This window comes from Equus caballus, chromosome 2, assembly GCF_041296265.1.
Source record: "Equus caballus isolate H_3958 breed thoroughbred chromosome 2, TB-T2T, whole genome shotgun sequence".
NCBI classification, from domain to species: Eukaryota; Metazoa; Chordata; class Mammalia; order Perissodactyla; family Equidae; genus Equus; species Equus caballus.
In genome coordinates this window covers 81,504,638-81,525,407 of record NC_091685.1, presented here as the reverse complement: position 1 = coordinate 81,525,407, position 20,770 = coordinate 81,504,638, and the positions used below count along the sequence as shown (strand labels likewise).

Here is a 20,770-nt window from a genome sequence, read left to right as displayed (position 1 = left end):
AAAAATTAATAATGCAAATTAAAATTGGCCCCAAAGAGATTTTTTTGAGGAAGATTAGCCCTCAGCTAACTGCTGCCAATCCTCCTCTTTTCGCTGAGGAAGACTAGCCCCGAGCTAACATCCGTGCCCATCTTCTTCTACTTTATACGTGGGACGCCTACAGCACCATGGTTTGCCAAGCGATGCCATGTCCTGGTGCCATGTCCGCACCGCCGGTCCCACCCGGGGAACCTGGGCCGTTTAAACGGAACACGCAAACTTAACCGCTCTGCCACCCGGCCCCACAAACAGGTATTTTAAATTACTTATACTTATGGAAATGCATTTGCCTTTTTGAGTCTCCAAGAGTTCTCCTTTGAACAAATTCTCGTTGAACAAGGAGAATCCAGGTGAGTCACTGTCCACTGCTCAGGAAGGAGGCGCTGAGAGAGGCAGGGTCGGAATCTTACTAACTTTCTCTCTATTATCCATCATCAGAAAAGCTGGAGCGCTAACGTTATAAGGCATAGATTAAGAAGCTGCTTTCAGCCTGGCAAGGTCCTTCACCACCACAGGCTGTTTACAGAGTTCTGTATCCCAGGCTGAAGTTCTCACAGATTGGGTGGGACTGGGAAGGAAAGTTAACTCAAATACAACTCCTCCCTTCCCCAAATCAAATAATATCTGCCGTTGATATCAGATTATGTACCTTGATTGTTAAATCTGTATTAAGAAAGCATTCCCTCGTTATAAAGTAGCTTCTCTTAAGTTTCTAAATCTATGCAGTAAATTCCATGTGTTTAATTTCACACTCAATTTTTCATACAACTATGAGATGCTGGCCCAAGATGCCAACAGAGCAAATGATTGGACTAAACACTTTAAATTAAAAACAAAAGCAAAAACAAACCCGGAGCAATCTAATCTGGATATGGTAGAAACACGCCACCACCTTGGGTGTTGTGAGATTCAAATCGCTCCTGTGAAATAGGAACCTCATGTCTTAAACCCTTTCCCCCAGCACACGCTCTCTACAAACGAGTCCTTGCACCTGCACAAAGCGAGGACCCAAGTTCAGGGGCTTTGTCTCAAAAGAACAAAGACCGGCCCAGCTGCTCTCTCGCCCCTTTCGAAGGAACGCAGTAGCCTCGGGAAGCCCTCGCCACTCGCGGACCTGCGCCCCCGGGCAGCCCCCAGCGGCCCAGGCACCGCCCCCGCCCCGTCGGCCCCTTTAAGCGCCGCGCCCGCCCCGCCCCCGCGGCCGGAGCACGGGGCCGCCCGCGCCGGGCTGCGCCTCCCGCCGGGGTTACGTGAGCCCGGGGCGGGGGGCCGCCGGGCCAATGGCCGCCGCCGGGGCGGCCGCGCTCCTCCCGCGCCGCCGCCGCCGTGGGGCTGCGGGCTCCTCCCGCAGGAGATAACTGTCAGCGCGCGAGGCGGCGGCAGCGGCGGCGGCGGCGGCAGCGGCGGGCCGGCTCAGTCATATGACCGGCCGCCGGCGGTTCCGGCGCCTAGCAGAGTTACTCAGCCGCAGCGGCCCCGCGCTCCCGCAAGGCTGGGCGGCCGCGCCGCCGCTGCCGCGATGGCCCCGCCGCCGCGGCCGCCGCCCCCGGCTGCGCGCTGAGCCGCCGGCCCCCCGCGCGCCCCGGCCGGCGCTGCAGCGGCGGCGGCAGCATCATGGCCCCAACCCTGCTCCAGAAGCTCTTCAACAAAAAGGGCAGCGGCGGCGGCGGCGGCTCTGCGGCGGCGTCCGCCCAGGGCAGGGCTCCGAAGGAAGGACCCGCCTTTAGGTGAGGGGGCGCCGAGGGGCGAGCGCGGCGCGGGAGCGGAGTTGGCCTCGGGGGCCGCCGGGGAAGGGAGTGGGCCGCCGGGACGTCGCAGCCCATCGCGGGCACCCGGTCCCGGGGCTGGTCATCCTGGGCGCGCCCGATCCGAGTGTGGCTCCGGAGCCTCTGTGACCGGGAGGGTCCCTTCCCCCGCTTCTCCCCGCCTCTCTCCCTCTCCCCGCTACTCAGGGTCCCTTCCTCCTTTCAAAGAGTTCTCGTGTGTTCCTTGGGGTTCCCGGGCGTGCGCTCGCTTTGCCGTGGAAATGGGAGAGTCGCGGTGAATTGGGGTGAACCTCTTCCCGGCAGAGCCGCCCGGGCGCCTCTGCGGGCGCTGCAAAGCTGTGAGCTGTCATTTTGAGGGCAGCTCCAACTTACTGTATACGTGACAGTATTTTGAAGTTGTGAAGGAGCAACAGTCACGAAAAAGGCACCTTCCTTCTTTCTTGCTGTATATGACAAGCTCTCAAACGGATGAATGAAAGTCTGTAATTTCCACATCATTTGGAAGCTTGATGCCGCCTGGAAAGGGGGAGTAAAATGCTTCTATGAAATGGCTGAGATTTTATTATAGCAAAGCTTATGCATATATTTAATAGATCCGACCTTCCGAACACACACCTTTGAAATAATAATAGCATCTGTTGAGGACTTAAGATCTTAAATACTTTGTGTTGATTTCTCTCGTTTATATCTCTAACAGCCCTGTGAGGTAGGTGCTGTTGTAATTCCCATTTTACAGATGAGGAAACGTAAAGTCACAGAGAACCTAAACAGCTTGCCCAAGATCCGCAGCTGCACGTGGGAGAGCCTGCATTTTTGACCCAAGCAGATTGACCACAGGATCCAGTCTTTAAAATCTCTTTGCTATTCTGCTTTCAAGGGCTAACTTTTAAAAGATGCTTTAAAGTGTCGTTTATTGCCTTTCAGCGCCCTTAGGTCGAGAAGTTCGTTTATTTATCTTTAACAGTTTTCTGCAGCAAATTTTTTTTATTGAGCATCTACTTCCAACTCTGACACTCTGCTAGGTGCTTTTTGGCCAGAACGTCTTGCAAGAACAGTTTGTTATTAAACTTGAACCAGTATAATAGACCTCTTAAAAGTTTCAACTGGAACTTTGAATAAATTTTGGATGAAGTTTTATGTTCTAGATTGTGCTTTTCTTGAATTCCATTCATTTAAAATACACAGCTCCTCACTGCAGTTGTGAACATTAAATACCAATATTCTGTGTTTGTGGGGGGTGTGTGTGTGTGTGTGATGGTATTTGGAAGGTAAATTGTGAGGACCTTAAACTACCCTAGTTAAATTCTCATGTTTCTTTTGGGCTAACTGAATCCTTATAATTTGAGTAGGGAATTCTATGCCTTTCACTCTTTTGAGTACTAGTGATGCTGTGTTCCTTCTCAGAATGGTAGAATTACTTTAGACCTAGGGTATGTAATTTCTTCTCTTCTCTCCTAGTAACCCAGACTCGATCAAGGGAACAAAGCCTGGAGAGAAAAGGGCATGTGTGTTACAGGTGTCTTTACTTTGGCAGCCCTTGTCGAGGACATTTAAGGCCATTTCACTGCTGGTGAAGATAGTGGAGTTACACTGTCATTGTTTCCTGTGCTCCTGCCCAGCTGCCCACCGCCATTTCCTCCATCCACAAGTTTAATTGAGTGTATTTTGAGCAAAAAAAAAATTGTGGCTATATTTAGGGCCTGGCCATATTAGGGAAATTGATTCCCGCTCTGTGGGAACATTTTCAGTATAGTGTTCTGACTTCCCATTGGTGTATGATGAAGAACACAAAATTGTGCCAAGGACTTTTTTTTTTTTTCCTTGACCTCATTAGGATATTCTACAAGTTTTTGAGGTAGATGTCTTTGGGACAATTGGAGATCTCAGTTGAACATTTCACTTGATGAGGGCCTTTAGCCGTGTCCCTGGTGGGGGTCACCACGGGAAAAGAAGTGAAGTAGCAGATGTCAGTAAAGATCCAGGAAGATGGGGACAAATCAGCCAGCACACAACACATCAAGAAAGGACACCCAAGCCAGTCTTTCCCCCTGCTGTCTTCGCCTAGCCTAACTCTTAGATGCTGTGTAGCCCTGCTGGGAAAAGTCTCCTAGAAATTTCCCTTTCTTGCCCTACAAAATAGTGACCCTGTGCTGCTTTTTATCCAGATTTTACCCAGTAAGAGAAGGCATGTGCTTTTTGGGGAAGTGGGTGCCTCATACAGCAGGTTAGGTGCCCTTAGGAGCCCACTTTGTCAAATCAATTTCAAGAAGTTAAGGTAAAACCCTTAGGTTAAAACTCGACTGTTGCTAACGTGAATTTGTATTCTTTAGTGGATTTATATACAGGATGTAACTTGTAGGTCTTGAGAACCAAAGGTCCCTTGAACATTCAGGCACACTTTTGGGGCAGTTTTGTAAACATATATTGCCATATTTTTTTGGGGGAAAATCTAAGTAAAAATAAGATCCAACTTTTTACATGTATGTTTTTTTCCTTTGGAGTTTGTGCGAGCCATTTGTATCTTCTCTCTCTTGGTGATGGACTTTTACTAGTTATTTTAAGCTTTTCTCCACTTCTTGGAAGTTTGTCCGTTATCAGGTTTTGCCCTGGATGTTACTCTGTTCACTCTTGTGCACTTCCTCATCCCTTCTCTGGGTTTCTAACCGTTCTCTCATTCCCCCGGTCTTCACATACTCTAATTGATTAGAGAGGAAATTTGTTGTCCAATATTAATAGCTTATATCACAGCTCATTTTCAGATCTCAGGCTTTCCGGTATTCCATCTAAAAAGAGGATCAGGACAGTCAAGATTCCTTCTTAAGTGTTATTTCGTTTAGGATCTCGACAGAAAGCCCTTTTCCTGGCTTTGAGGAAAACGGTTGCTAGAAAAACAGAAAAAGAATCAAAAGAGATTGAATTCACAAGTTTAGGAGAAGTAGTTAGGGCATGGTATGATTATGGTGTTGTGAAGTGTAAGCTCTACTTAAAGTTAGGAAATTGCATTGTTGTCTTGAAATTTGAGAGGATTCTCTATTTGCTGGTCTTCATAATGCTTTCACTTTTAATTAATTGATACATAAATGTATATTTGAATAACCCTTTGTTCCAGAAGGATATATTAGAATGAAAAGAGATGATTTTTTGTCTAGTGGCTTACGTCAGAAGCAGAATTGGGTTCTTGCTTATCTTGAATTTAAGGTTGGCATGTTCACATAGGGATTTTTAAAAGCCGAGGTATGCCCACTGACTTGCATATCTAGTTCAAGTTTGAAATTTTACCTGAAGGTATTTTTTTTTTTTAATATCTCTGATAAATTAGTGGACCACTTTTCACCTAAAATGCGTATGCAACAGGGAGGTGAAAAAGGTCATGGGTTAGCCAAGTTTTATTTTGGACCAGTCAGAAGAAGTGAGTAAGACATATATCACCTGGGATATGAGGAGTAGGGGAAAGCGTTTCAGCTGCTTCATGGCTAGCTGTGTAAATGCTAGAAAAAGTAGACTTCACTCCTACCCCTTCAGTCTTGCCTGTCTACTGCCACATGGCCTAGTTAGTGCTAATCCACATTGTTCTGTTAGAACAAATTTAAGTAATCTGTTACCGGGATAGTATAAGTATAATTTAATCCACTTATCATCATTATCAAATAGCATCTCATGCCCATGTGCTTGTGGCTTTGTGCTCTACCTGTACAAATCAAGCTAGGACGCCAGTGGTCCCACCTGTTGGAGTTTACAATCTAAAAGACAGCAGATTATACACCTAGATGAATGAGCAGCGAACTACACCATATGGTATTGGAAACCATAATAAGATAATTCAAACACTGATAAAGAATAAATCTTTACATTAGGTACAGCATCGAGAACTCGTTGTTCTCATCCTTGGTGTGACTGAGGGCCAGGAGGATGACTTGGTTTCCTGCACACAGAGGGGAGATTACATAGAAGTGCTTACTCCCCTCCCACTGCCAGCTCCCAGGATGCGATCATTTCTAATGAGATTTTTCTGACGTGGGGTGGAGAGTTTGCTGGAAAAAAACCCCACTTTACTTCCACAACCCTCATATTTTTAGTGCCTGTAACATGTGACACATAAATAGCAGTTTTGATTTCTTTTTACTACTTTGCAAGTCTCCCTGGAGGTCCCTTGCCTGCTGTTTTGGCTTCATTGGCACACTCATTACATCATATCTCCTTCTCCTGAAACATGCCATACGCTGTAGGGGGTTATTAGACATTTTTGGCAGAGCGAAAGAAGGGACTCTTCCATCTAATGCAGTGGGTTCTGCTAAAAGCACTTGGAAGACAAATTGAGAAGACTGTTGATTTAGACCTGCCTTCTGCACCATGTCGACATGAGACCAAGCAAGTCTTTTCATTTCTCTGGTCCTGAGTTTCGTCATTTGTAAAGTGACAGCACCAGTCCTATGTAATACGGTTGTGGTGAGGAGGGAATATAATGAGTCTGAAAATCTTTTGAAAAGAATAAAATGCAGCACAGAATGATTTTAAGTATTACTAAGAGCCTTTTAAGTCATGGAGTTCAGTATTCTTCATATTGAGGCTTTACTAAAGTGGAATCATTTTTCAGAGGCCATTTTCTTTCTGTTGATGAGAGACTTAAGACAGAACTAAAGTGGGGCTGACCTGGTGGCACAGCAGTTAAGTTTGCACATTCTGCTTTGGCAGCCAAGGGTTCACCGGTTTGGATTCCGGGTGTGGACCTACACACCACTTGGAAAGGTGTGCTGTGGCAATTGTCCTACCTATAAAATAGAGGAAGATGGGCATGGGCATGGATATTGCTCAGAGCCAGTCTTCCTCAGCAAAAAGAGAAAGATTGGTAGCAGATGTTAGCTCAGGGCTAATCTTCCTCAAAAAAAGGAAAAAAAGAACTGAAGTGACATGTTTTTATTTACTTATTTTTTTTACCTTGATGTTGTCAGTGATGATAGAGAGACTCTAAGTTTTCAGGGGAGCGTGAAAGACACTCAGCAGGCAAGAACTCAGACCTGGAAGGAGGTGGCTGGGAGCTCAGAAATATTTTTAGGAATATGATGTATTTGTTTTTCAGAATTATATGCAAGTTTTTCTTAGAAAAAATGAAATCTTATTTAGCTGAGGGGGGAAATTTGTTAAGCAAAATGATGCAGCCACACCATAGATGATACTCTGCAGCAGCCAAATCATTCTTTTATTTATATATATATTTTCTTACATGTATGCATACATACACACACGTATATGTATATATACACACACAGAGAAAGCTGTTCTGAATAGAAAAAGTAAAAGTAAAATATAAATTTTTATGAATAATATTGAAAAATGAGTGTGTGGGGCTGGCCTGGTGGTGCAGTGGTTAAGTTCATGTGCTCTGCTTCAGTGGCCTGGGGTTCGTGGGTTCCGATCCCAGGCATGAACCTACATACCATTCATCAAGCCATGTTGTGGTGGCATCCCACATACGAAATAGAGGAAGATTGGCACAAATGTTAGCTCAGGGACAATCTTCCTCAAGCAAAATGAGGAAGACTGGCAGTGAATGTTAGGTCAGGGCCAATCTTCGTCACACACACACAAAAAAGATTGTGTGATTAGATATTGTGGAAGAGAGCAGCACTGTACAGCAGCATATTAACAGTGGTTGCCAAAGTGTGGGTGAATATTTTATTTGACACTTGTGTTTTATTATTTGTTGGTATCTTGAGTTTTGCTCTTATGAATTTTTGTTGCTTTTGTGATTTAAATAATTTAAATGTTAAATAGTCTTTGGAGTATTTTACACTGCCAGGGAGAGAGTAAGGATAACATTTGTGGAGAAGCCTGATTTGAATAAAAACTCTTTATAGAATTTTTCCTCTTTGTTAAAATAACTGATAGTTCCAATTATTAAAAGTAATATGCTATGAATGTTAATGTACTTAAAACCTAAGTTCATTATGAACCTTAGGAGGCCAATTTAATTGGTGAGGTTGATAATTGTAGGCAATATATTTGTGCAAAATTTTTACTGGTTGGGCGGGGGCACTGCTTCTCCAGAGGCTCAGCCCAGTATAATCTTCACCAGCGCTCAGCTCAGACAGGCGCTGCGTGCAGATCTCCAGCCGGTGACTGAGAGAGATCTAATTAGGATTTATTTGAAATATGTATAGAAAAGTGTATGTATAATGGACTTCTGAAAAGGACAGTGTGCCTTCTCACACATCATCCTACGTGTTTTTTTTCTTATTGCACTTTTTGTTTGTGCCAAAATATGTACAGCAAAGTGACACAACCGTTTAGAGTTTGGGGTAACTTGGATAAGTTAAGGGGTTTGGATTCGATGTTTTTGAAGCTAAGACATGTTTTATGATTTTAAGTTCTGAAATATGAATTGGTCACATTACACATTGTCATTTGACTTGGTAGGTGGTATTGAGACATGGGCTGGGCATGTGGTCTTTTAATGCACAGAGTGTAGATCTAGAGAACATTGGTTTTTGTTGTGGCTTTAGGTTGTATTTCTCATGGTTTGCTTGTGAGGTCAGCTAAAGGAAGCCACTTTGCTGTTGTGTGTCCTTGGCAAAGGAAGTTGTAAAAGATTGTCCTTGCGCTCGTGAAATGCTTTGGCTCCCTGCTGAACTCCTGGTGGGTGAATCTCATTTGGGAACTGGTACCGTGCTCATTTCTCCAGCCACTGTTTTTCTTGGTGTGGGTGAAAAGGAACAAATGTTTTATCCTGATTGTACAAATCCCTTGCCTAGTGTGAATTGTTGGGCCTGCACTATGAGATCATGTCCTTGGCTGTAAAAGTCAGTCTTTCCCTTTGCATGTAAGAGTGCTGAAATATTTGGTAAATTCCTACTTACTGAGCGTTCTTTATCTCAGGTTTTTGAAAAATGATTATTATGTAAAAGAGGCAAAACAGGATGGACTTTTCCAGCTAACTGGGCATGTAATAGTGATTTCCCTCAGCCCCACCCCATCTGTAAATGGAACATCCATGACTCACTTCTCAGGGCCACACAGGCACTTCTGTAACCAGTACTTGAATGGGAGGGTGGGATGGGGCTGGAAGGAGATGGGCTGGCATCCCACTTGTGTTCAGCCAGAATCTGTCCAGCTGCCTTTATAATGGACTTCTGAAAAGGACAATGTGCCTTCTCACACATCATGCTACATATTTTTTTTCTTATTGCACTTTTTGTTTGTGCCAAAATAGTACAATATATTAAGTGCAATAAATGCAGCCATTTATGCTGTAAAGTTGTGGATAAGTATTGTATAGCAGAATGTTCTTTCTGTTACATGAGATTTTAGTATTAGCCTGAGTCTGGATCCCCGATTATCATATTCCTCTCTCTTTAACTGTATGCCTTTCATTTCTGTATATATTTAGAATATTTCTCTAGTCATTTGTCCCTGTAATCTTGCTTAATTTGTAGATTGTACACTAGAATTCGTGCCCAGCAGTGTTATAAAGAGATACGTGCATTGCTTTATAAAGATGATTTTATCCCTACACCTGACTTTTTAATAATAAATAAGAGCATTTTTGTACTTGATGTAATACATCTTTAAATAAGTGATCATTGGCGTTTGACTATCCACTGATGTCTAATTGAAAAGGGCAACCAGTTCATGCAGGGTGTCTAAGTGTGAGTGGGCACTGAGACAGTAGGAATTCATCCCCCCAAAGCAGAGGGGAACAGATTGAGAACCTACAGATCTGGTAGGGACCTCAGTCTAGTTCCCAGTAAGCATAGTTGCCTGTTGGAAGTTAATAATTTAATCAGGTAGCCTATGTGAACAACCTAGACTCTGTATGTTTATAATGGAAGTATTTTTCTAGGAAAATTGATAGCCCACTTATTTGAATATACCCTAGGTTACATTGTATAATAGATTTCAGTAGAAATTAAACACGTACATGAATTTACTTGACAATTTAATACAACTTAAGAAATATTCTAACTTTAGAGGTGTCTGCTTTTCCTTGATTTAGGTGTACTTGAGACCTTCTAATACTAAATGCAGCATTGCCAGGATATAATGGTCAATCAGTTATTGTTTTGTTTTGGTTTTTTAAAACTTTTTAATGTGACGCAAATCACCTGGGATCTTATTACACCATAGTTCTTTTTAATTTTAATTTTTTTTTTTTTGAGGAAGATTAGCCCTGAGCTAACAATCTGCTGCCAATCCTCCTCTTTTTGCTGAGGAAGACTGGCCCTGAGCTAACATCCGTGCCCATCTTCTTCTGCTTTACATGTGGGATGCCTACTACAGCATGGCTTGCCAAGCAGTGCTGTGTCCGCACCCAGGATTCGAACCAGTGAACCCCAGGCCGCCGAAGCAGAATATGCACACTTAGCTGCTGCACCACTGGGCGGGCCCCATACACCATAGTTTTGTTTTGTTTTTTGGTGAGGAAGATTAGCCCTGAGCTAACATCTGTTGCCAATCTTCCTCTTTTTTTTCCCCCCTGCCCTAAAGCCCCAGTACATAGTTGTATATCCTAGTTGTAAGTCATTCTAACTCTTCTATGTGGGATGCCGCCACAGCATGGCTTGATGAATGGTATGTATGTGCATGCCCAGTATCTGAACCGGTGAACCCCTGGCCCCCGAAGCAGAATGTGCGACCTTAACCACTTGGTCACAGGGCCGGCCCCAGTTATTGTTTAATTGTATTTATTTGTAGCCTACTCTGACAAAAGGGTGTATGTGTGTTTGTATGTTTAATGTTTTATCCATGAAACTTTTATAGAACAGATTAACTTTTACTTTGACAGTTTAACAAACAGAAAACTAGAATTTGCTTACAAGTGCACGTGTATCAGTTGAACAGAATTGAGTAGATGTTTGCATTTTATTAGATTCTAACTAAACTTTTTCATTCCGTTGTCATGGCAACTCCATTTCTTCACAAGTTGAAACCTAGTTAGATGTTAACCTGCACATTCCTCAAGAGATGAAACAGGTGTTGATTTAGGATGTGTTAGGAAGAAGCAACAAAATCACCAGTCTAATCAGTTCTGCCTTTAACACCTTATAAATACCTCGGACTGCCAACTCTTTCTCTGTGGCGTATTCAGGAAATCTTTTTTCTGTTTTACAGTTGAAACCTTCGGAATTGTGGGAAAAAATTTAGTTTGCTTGTTATCATTTAGTTCTTAATTATCCTCATTTACTCAAGGTCCTTTATAAAATATGGGTGAAAAGAAGTAACAAGAATATCTTTTAAACTTGGTGCCACTTTAAAGTATATATTTGAAAGTAATTGAATGAAACAAGAAAATGTACATGTTGTGGTTAGAGCTTGGGTTGGGGGTTCTTCTAACTCCTAGCCCTGCCATTATGTCTGTCGTGCTAATGCAATGTTTGGCAGGAAGTTGTGTTTAATAAATACTTGTGGAATGAAGGAATGAATGAATTTGAGTTTTGAAAACTGATGATTCTTAAAGGTTCTCTGTTATTCCAGAATCTTATCTTTTGAAATATTAATGATTTTTAGTAGAGAACTGCCTTTCTTTTGTTTTCCCCCACCATTGATCTCCCAATTTATTTTATTTTTCTTTCAGATGTGCAGCATTATAATTTGACGTTGGCGTATGCTACAGCACACTTACTACCAAAAGTCTAGTTTCCATCCATCACCATACAACTGGCCCCCTTTACCTCTTTCGCGCATTTCCCAACCCCTTCCCCTCTAGTAACCGCCAGTCTGCGGTCTGTATCTCTAAGTTTGTTTTTGTTTTGTTTGTCCATTTGTATTGTTTGTCTTATATTTCACATATGAGTAAAATCATATGATGTTTGTCTCCATCTGACTTAGCTTAATACCTTCAAGGTACATCCACGTTGTTGAAAACAGCAAGGTTGCATCTTTTTTAAGGCTGAGTAGTATTCTGTTGTATAGTCACATATTGCTTAACAACAGGGATAGTTCTGAGAAATGCATTGTTAGGTGATTTTGTTGTGCAAATATTATAGTGTGTACTTACACAAACATAGATGGTATAGTCTCCTACACACCTAGGCTATATGGTACTAATCTTATGGGACCGCCATTGTATATGCAGTCTATCATTGACAGAAATGTCATTATGCAGCACATGACTGTATACATACTACATCTTCTTCATTCATTAATCTGTCAGTGAACACTTAGGTTGTTTCCATATCTTGGCTATTGTAAATAATGTTGCAGTGAACATAGAGGTGCATATATTTTTTCAAATTAGTGTTTCCGTGTTCTTCGGATAAATACCCAGAAGTGGAATAGCTGGATCATAAGGTAGTTCTATTCTTAATTTTTTGAGGAATCTCCATACTGTTTTCTATAGTGGCTGCACTACTTTACCTTCCCATCAACAGTGTGTGAGGGTTCCCTTTTCTCCACATCTTCTTCAACACTTCTTGTCTTTTTGATAGTAGCCATTCTAATAGGTGCGAAGTGATATCTCACTGTGGTTTTGATTTGCATTTCCTGGGTAGTTAGTGATTTGAACATCTTTTCATGTGCCTGTTGGCTATCTATATGTATTCTTTGGAAAAATGTTCACATCCTCTGCCCATTTTTTTAATTGGGTTGTTTGGTTTTTTTGTTGTTGAGTTGTATAAGTTCTTTATATATTTTGGATATTAACTCCTTATCAGATATATGGTTTGCAAATTCTTCTCCCATTTGGTAGGTTGCTTTTTTGTTTTGTTGATGGTTTCCTTTGCTCTGCAGAAGCTTTTTAGTTTGGTGGAGTCCTTTTTTTTTTTTTTGTAAGTATACATTTTTTGGTAAGGAAGATTGACCCTGAGCTAACATCAGTTGTCAGTCTTCCTCTTTTTTTCTTTGTTTTTTTCTCTCCAAAGCCCCAGTACATAGTTTTATATGCTACGTGTAGGTCCTTGTAGTTCTTCTGTGTGGGATGCCACCACAACATGGCTTGATGAGTGTTGTGTAGGTCCATGCCCAGGATCTGAACTGGCGAACCCTGGGCCGCTGAAGTGGAGCATGCAAACTTAACCACTTGGCCACAGGGCCAGCCCCCCAGTTTTTTTCATTGTTGTCATTTTTTGTTTTTGCAGGGAAGGATTTGTCCTGAGCTAACGTCTGTTGCCAGTCTTCCTCTTTTTTTTCCCCTCCCCCAAACCCCCTAGTGCATGGTTGTCTATCCTAGTTCTAAGCCCTTCAATACTTCTATGTGGACTGCCACCACAGCATGGCAACTGATAGACAGATGGTATGGTTCCGCAACCAGGAAACGAACTCCGGCCACCAAAGTGGTGAGCTGCCGAACTTTAACCACTAGATCATGAGGGCTGTCCCCTATTTGTTTATTTTTACTTTTATTTCCCTTGACGTTGGAGTCAAATCCACAAAAACATCACTAAGATCAATGTCAAGGAGCTTCTTGCTTATGTTTTCTTCTATGTATTTTATGGTTTCAGGTCTTACATTCAAGTCTTTAATCCATTTGAGTTAATTTTTGTGTGTGGTGTAAGATAGTGGTCTACTTTCATTCTTTTGCATGTGCCTTCTGGTTTTCCCAACACCATTTATTGAAGAGACTTTCCTTTCTCCATTGTATGTTTTTGACTTCTTTGTCATAAATTTGTTGGCCATATATGTATGAGGTTATTTTTGGGCTCTCAGTTCTGTTTCATTGATCTGTGTATCTGCTTTTCTGCCAGTACCATAAAGTTTTGATTACTGTAGCATAGTTTGAAATCAGGGAGCATGATCCCTCGGCTTTGTTCTTTTTTCTTGAGATTACTTTGCCTGTTCAGGATCTTTTGTGGGAGAACTGCCTTTCTTGATGTTTTTTGCATATATTGTGACATTTTTTAAAGGACCCTTATTATAGACAACTCAGTTTCCTTTTTCCATTAATATTAGTGAATTGTTTTTCTGGTATCAAGATCATAGAGTAAATACTCTAAAGGGAACTGCCCCCTCCTCAAAGGAAACAAAACAAAACAAAACTGAAAAAGACACTTAAGCAATATATCTGAGACCCAGTTATAAAATCCCACATCTGTTGAAAGCAACTTGTTGAAAAAGTATTTAATTCAGAAAATATCTGTGAACCTCTGAAATTATCAGCTGTGTGTTGATAAATGTAAAACTCTGTTCTATACTTTTCAGGTTCATTTGAATTTTTGTGTGGCTTAGTAAAACTGAAACACATTATAGAATGAAATTAGCTAATTGGTTTTTTCAAATTTAAGATAGAGCGCACTTAATTATAAAACCAATGTTGGTATTCTGAACCCTGGAGAGACTGTGTTTGCATATTACATGAAGTGCTTTAGAAAAAAGATGGAATCATCTCTGTTTTCTATGTATGATTTTTCCATTTGAAAAACTAACTTAAAAATAGGTTTATGAGGGCTGGCCCCGTGGCCGAGCGGTTACGTTCGCGCGCTCCGCTGCAGGCGGCCCAGTGTTTCGTTAGTTCGAATCCTGGGCGCGGACATGGCACTGCTCATCAGACCACGCTGAGGCAGCATCCCACATGCCACAACTAGAAGAACCCACAACGAAGAATACACAACTATGTACCGGGGGGCTTTGGGGAGAAAAAGGAAAGAATAAAATCTTTAAAAAAAAAAAAAATAGGTTTATGAATCTGACACGTTCTTTAAGAAGAGTATAGCCAGACTAACATATCATAAATGATGGCCTACACTGCGTGAGGAAGTGAACTCTGAGTAAACACTTTCCCCAGGCATATCAGGCAATGACTGTTTGCTTTAGAATGGTACATTGAGTAAGTTAGTTGCTAGGACAGAGGGAGGTAGCAGGAACTTCTGTCTCCGCCCAGAGGGTGAAGGAGGACCCCTGGTAACCACTTGGTTCTTTTTAAGTATCCATGAACACCCTACGAACACTGGTACGTGTTCCCTGTGGTGGGATGCTTTACACTGCTTAGTGCCATATGTTCTTGAAAAATTCTTTGTAAATTAAATTATGATTTGATTTTGTTCAAGATTATTAATTTTTAAATGCACAAATGCCCGTGGTTAAAAAATCAAACAATATAAAATGATATACGTTGAATTATAAGCCTCTCATTTCACACCCCTAATTTCTCTTCCCAAAGGCTACCATTGTTATACCAGTTTCTTTTATACCCTTCCCAAAATGTTCTATGCAAATAGAAGAAAAAAACATTTTATTTCATTCACACAAAATAGTAGTTGCCATACACACTGTTCTGCATTTTGTTGATAGTTACCTAGTATTCCATTGAATAAATGCATGTAGCATATTTAACCCAGTGGTTCTCAAGTCTGGCTGGACATTAAAGTCACCTAGGGAGATTTAAATGGCCAGACTGCTCTCTCAGAGATCCTGATTTAATTGGTCTGCGTTGGGGCCTGCATATATCTTTATGAAACCCTCCCCAGGAAATTTTAGTGTGCAGCCAAGCACACTGATTTAACCAGTCCCCTACTGATGGATATTTAGATTGTTTTCAGGCTTTTTTGTTAGAGATGGTGAACTTCCTTGTCGGAAGATCCTTATGCATAAACTCAAGTATATTTCTAGGATAAGGACCCAGGATGGGATTTCTGCCAAATTTCTCTTCAGAGATGTTGCACCTATTTATACTCCTGCCGACAGCATACAATAATGGCTGTTTAGCAGAGATGATTTAAAGTACCATAAAGAAACAATACAGTGGGGTGGTAGTGAATCTTGGACCCTGGCTCCTTCTTGGTGGTGGTTGATCGCTTGTCTAGTCTAATGTCTGTGCAGATTGTTAAGCTCTTTGCAATTCAATTTGGCAGTGTTATCCAGACATAAAAATGCTGGTATTATTTTGACCCCAGTGATTTAAAAGAAAAAAACTTCTCTGCATGGAGATGTTAAAAAAAGCAAAAAACTTTTGTGTGTGGAGATGTTCTTCAGATATTGTCATAATAGTAAAAATCTAAAAAGAATCATGATAGTTGCCTAACAGCAGGATAGTGGTAAATTGTGATGTTAGCTTTGTGGGATATTATCTGATGGTTAAATGATTATGAAGACTATTAATATAAAATGTTTGATATGTTAAATGAAAAAATCCCCCGCCAATTAGTACCTACAAGAGGAATATATTAGTAAAATATGTAAATATATGACCAAGGACTAGAAAGGAAAACAGAAAAATAGAACAGTTGATGTGATGGGGTAATGAGCTTGCAGGTAAATGTCTTTTTTAAAAAAATAATTCCTTTACTGTTATAAATGGTGTAGTCAAAAAATAAAAGTTAGGGGAAAAAATAAATTCTTTTATAATGCAAATAGCCATTTATTTATGGTTTTAAAGATGTATTTTCATATTGTAAATCTTAATTAGTGAAGACGTTATAGAATATGTAAGTAAATGACTTCTCTGAAATCTTTTAAATTAAATTAAATTTAAATCTGTAAATAGCTACCTATCAGGAATTTTCAAGGAGACCCCTCTGATGTTTGTAGAAAATAAAAGTGTTTACCATGTGCTGAGCTGCCTTACATCATCTCACTCTTACCTCACAGTTATCCTTTGGAGTTGGTATTTTCATTAGCTAATTTATATATTATAAAGTCATAATAATTTACAGGTGAAAAATTTGGGACTTGCTTGAGATTACTGAGTGGTTAACTGGTGACACTGGGAATTCAAACCCGAGTCAGTGAGTTCTTTACTAATACATCATCTATATTACCTCTCTGCAGATTAATATTTGAAGTGCCTAAGAGGTTAAGATTCTGTGGGGTTTATAAGGAAAAGTATGAAGTCTAAGTATTATTTCTAGGCACTTTCCCATTTGATTGTGCAAATAATAGATATTAAGTGTGAAAAACTAATTGGTAATATAAAGCAGTAGTGCAGGACCAAGTCTCCAATGTGAGGGAAAGCTGAAAGGAAAGAGTGAGGGCTCTCAGTCTGGCTGGTCAGGGGAGACATCACCGAGGAGATCAGGTCTGCGGGCTCGAATTCAGAGGTGAAGACAGTGGAGACTTTTAACCTTGGAGGTGCTCTTGAGTTAATGAATGGACTGGTTTTTTTGAAATGAGTGCTCTTGTGAGGCAAGATCCTTTGGGACCAGATTGTGCAGGGCCTTGCAAGCATTATTAATTTTAAGTTTTGAATTTAGGTGACCCTAAAGAGTATATGGGGCATCTGCAGTCTATACTTTAAGGGTTAATAGAAAGAGTAAGGACTTTGTTAAGGATTTGCATTCCTGAGTTCAAACCTGGCTCCCCCACTTACGATGTAGGGCACGTTATCCTCTCTGGATGAGTTTTTTCATCTGTAAAATGGATGGAAAATCGCTTTTCTTGTGAGGTGGTTCTGAAGACTAGAAATAATATATGTCAGTTGTACTACACAGTGCTTGGCATCTATTAGGCTTTCGATAAGTGACGACTCTGTTAACTCTCAGAGACTAAATATTATCTGTCTCTCCCTCCAGCTTCTCCAGCTACTTCCCTGTGTTAGTCCCATCTCTGGGTGATCTCCAGATTGTAGGGAAATGGAAGGTACCTTGTCTTCATCAAAAGGAGGAGTTCCTTCTCTGAAGGCATTGGGCAGCCACTGCCATTTCCAGTAGTGGACTAGTGAAGCATCTGGCTCAGTACAGGTACCTTAACTTAAGTTTCAGTGCCTAAGTTGAAATTTAGTTAACTTGGAAGTTAAGTTGGAAGTTAGGTTGGAAGTTAGTGTGTTTTACTGTAGACGGTATCAGCAAGCAAAACATATCTGTATTCCTTAGTCTTCCCTCTTTCCTCCAATCCCAGACCTCTCATCTCCAAAGGGAAGAAACAAAACTGATACAAGCCGATAACGTTTTGCTCCGACCTTTATGGCTTCCCTCCCAGCCTGTGGCAAAATCCATACTTGGTAAACCTATCAGATAGAGATCTCTCTCTCTCTGCTTCTCTTTTTTTTTTAAATAAAGGCTTTATTTGTTTAGAGCAGTTTTAGGTTTACAGTAAAATTGAGAGAAAGGTATGGAGATTTCCCGTATACCCCCTGCCCCCACACATGCATAGCCTCACCCGTTATCAGCATCACTCAATAGAATGGTACATTTTTTACCAAGGATGAACCTGCGTGGACACATCATATTCACGCCAAGTCCATAGTTTACCTTAGGGTTCACTCTTGGTATTTTACATTCTATGAGTTTGAATGACATGTATTCATCATTGTGATGTTGTACAGAGTATTTTCACTGCCCTAGAAATCCTCTCTGCCTGGTCATCCTTCCACCCCACCCCCAGCTATCTCTTTTTGTGTCTCAGAAGCTTCTTTTTTCTCTAAGTAGTTTCCCAACAGTTCTGCTGTTTGTATTGATTAATTTCCCAAACATTTGTGAGGAGGCGCTTGTGGCTGTATCATAAAATTCCAGACTTACACGAAGGAGAGGAATTTGTCTTTGAAGACTCTGACTAATTCAGTTACTCACGATAGTGAGATTTTTATAAACAGAAAGGGCGGGGTGAGGGGGGAAGGGGAAAAGAGAGAGAGACATTTGTCTCAGAAGCCAGAAAAAGGAAAAGCATCCAAGTGTCCAGTAATCTTATCTTACTGAAGTGCTAAGGACTGCCCCTGATTGCATGGGGCTGCTAGTTTAGATATGTGCCAAGGGAAGTGTGCAGCCTCTGCTTGCTTCTCATAAAGCTATTCAGAAGTAGTCTAGTTCCAGTAGGTGCAAACCCACGCTTTGTAATTTGTTCATCATTGTGCCTTTCTTCTTCCAGGCTTCTTCCCTTCCAATCCAGGTTGCACTGGACTTTGATCTTACAGCTGATTACCATGCTGTGCTGCTCTTTAGATTACTCCAGCCAGTATTGAGTTTTACAGCTTGGACCGTTAAAGTCAATATTGTGTTTAACACAGCGGGAGCAGCGGGAGCTGTCTTGAGCTTGCCTTGACCCACTGGCATGTTAAGTAGCTATTGAAAAGGGGGGTTCTTTTCAGAATTATATAAAAATTAGCACTCGATTGTCAGAATTGTTGTCCAATCAGCAGACCATCATAGGTGACTTCTCTGAGGTTAAAGTCTTGCCATAATGTGTTAGACCTGTGTTCTCTCTCCCTTTATGTTAGAAACCTTTATGTGCAAAGCACGGGGCCTCCAGTGCCCCAGAGAATTTTTAGTGGGGGAGGGGCACACTTATCTTCAAGGATAAAATAACAGTCTCTCCTCTGCTTCAAAACAAATCCTAAAGTATTGTTAATCTGTTAGTTATCACCCCTCTGTTTAGAAGACGCTCCTTTTCTTCCCATCCTAGAAATATTTGGGATGTGGGACCTTGACCAGCTCTGTCCTAAGCCTTGGGGCAAACAAGCTTCATATGTATATGTGTGTGTGTTTTTACTGGCTGCCGTTCTCAGGAACAGTCCTTCATCACCATCAGGTTAGTTCCTGTGTGGCCTTATGGGGGCAGAAGAGAAGGTCCTTTGACCTACACTGGTTTAGGCTCTGGGTGGCCTACAGTACTCATAACTGAAATCCTCCATCCGGTCCCATCCAGTTCCAGAACCTGGCCCAGGCTAGCTTATTAGGATTGAGGCTGAGATTTGGCATCAAAGATTAGTAAGTCATTAAGAGTTTGTATGTCTTCCATGGCTTTCTCTGAATGTTGTTTCCTTGGGGACCTAACTGGTACGCCTGGAGGAATGTACGTATTTCAGAGAAAAAACTCAACAGGATGTGAAAGTGAGGGAGAGAGAATTGTAAATGAGAGGAATAAATAATTTTTAAAAACTAGTAATATATAAAATAAAGGTTTTGAGTGTGAGTAATCTTGGAGAATGGTGGCATAATTAATGGAAATAAGGTAGTTATAAGGAGAAGTGACTTTTATTTTTCTTTATTTTTTATTTTTATTTTTTTATTTTTTTGAGGAAGGTTAGCCCTGAGCTAACATCTGCTGCCAATCCTCCTCTTTTTGCTGAGGAAGGCTGGCCCTGAGCTAACATCCGTGCCCATCTTCCTCTACTTTGTATGTGGGACGCCTGCCACAGCATGACTGGCCAGGCGGTGCCATGTCTGCACTCAGGATCCGAACTCGCGAACACCTGGCCGCCAAAGCGGAATGTGTGCACTTAACCACTGCTCCACCAGGCGGCCCCAAGAAGTGACTTTTGAAGAGGGAATATATGTGTTTGGTTTTGCACATGCTGAATTTGAGGTGCAGTTGGACACTCCACGTAGTGATGTTTATGAGGCAGTGGTTGTTAGGGGAGATACTAAGCTAGTATTTGCCAGTGGGCCCAGGAAATCCATGTTTTGCTCTTAAGACTTTTCTTTTTCTATTCCTTTCCCCAAGATTACTTTTGTCAGAATTCTGTTTGTTCTTCCAAACTTAGTTCGGATGCCACCTCTGATGGTCTTTGCTGATTGTCCCGAATGGGCATGCCCTCGAAACTCCTGAGCTCAGTGTTTTTTTTTTTTATGGGACTTACAACATTCTACTAGCTGTTTTTCTAATTATCCAAACACTGCCAGACTTACCTTGAGTCCAAGGAACATCATATATGTATGTCCCCTCAGTGCATAGCATAGCACTGAGTACATTAGTAGGAGCGCAGTAAATATTTAAATACATTTATTTGAACCTGTTTATTTTCAGCTAGTACTACTACTTAAAGAAATATAAATTTATTAGGCATTATGTAAAATTCCTTTTTAAATTTTTGCATAGATTTGCCTCTTCAGAACTTTAAGAATATCTCCCAGTGTTTGTATTTCAGAATTTAACCAATAAGTATGTTTATTCTGTCCATAGTTCTTACTGTTTTTACCCCTTTTTTGTTCTTTTCAGCTATGGGGTTATATAATTTTTTTAAACCTCAGAGACTCTTCTCCATAGATCGCTTAATTTTTTTCCTATACCTGTTCCAATTTAAACTTCTAAGGTTCATTGCCAAGAAATGTATGACATATTCTATTAAGAATATGCCTTTTTTTTAGAGCTTTGATCTGTCATAAAGA

The 20,770-nt window shown here is 41.2% G+C and overlaps 1 protein-coding gene across 2 annotated transcripts in view; it reads left to right on the top strand.

Moving 5' to 3' along the window:
* The first annotated feature begins 1,514 nt into the window (after window positions 1-1,514).
* The window catches only part of FNIP2 (folliculin interacting protein 2), a 129,312-nt gene continuing 110,056 nt past the window's right edge, over window positions 1,515-20,770 (top strand). Inside the window, exon 1 of one of the 2 annotated variants that reach the window (XM_023636378.2) lies at window positions 1,515-1,766. In XM_023636378.2, coding sequence (XP_023492146.1) covers window positions 1,654-1,766 — 113 coding nt within the window. In that variant the 5' untranslated portion in view covers window positions 1,515-1,653. The remainder of the gene's footprint in view (window positions 1,767-20,770) is intronic. The other variant, XM_023636379.2, reaches the window with a different exon arrangement.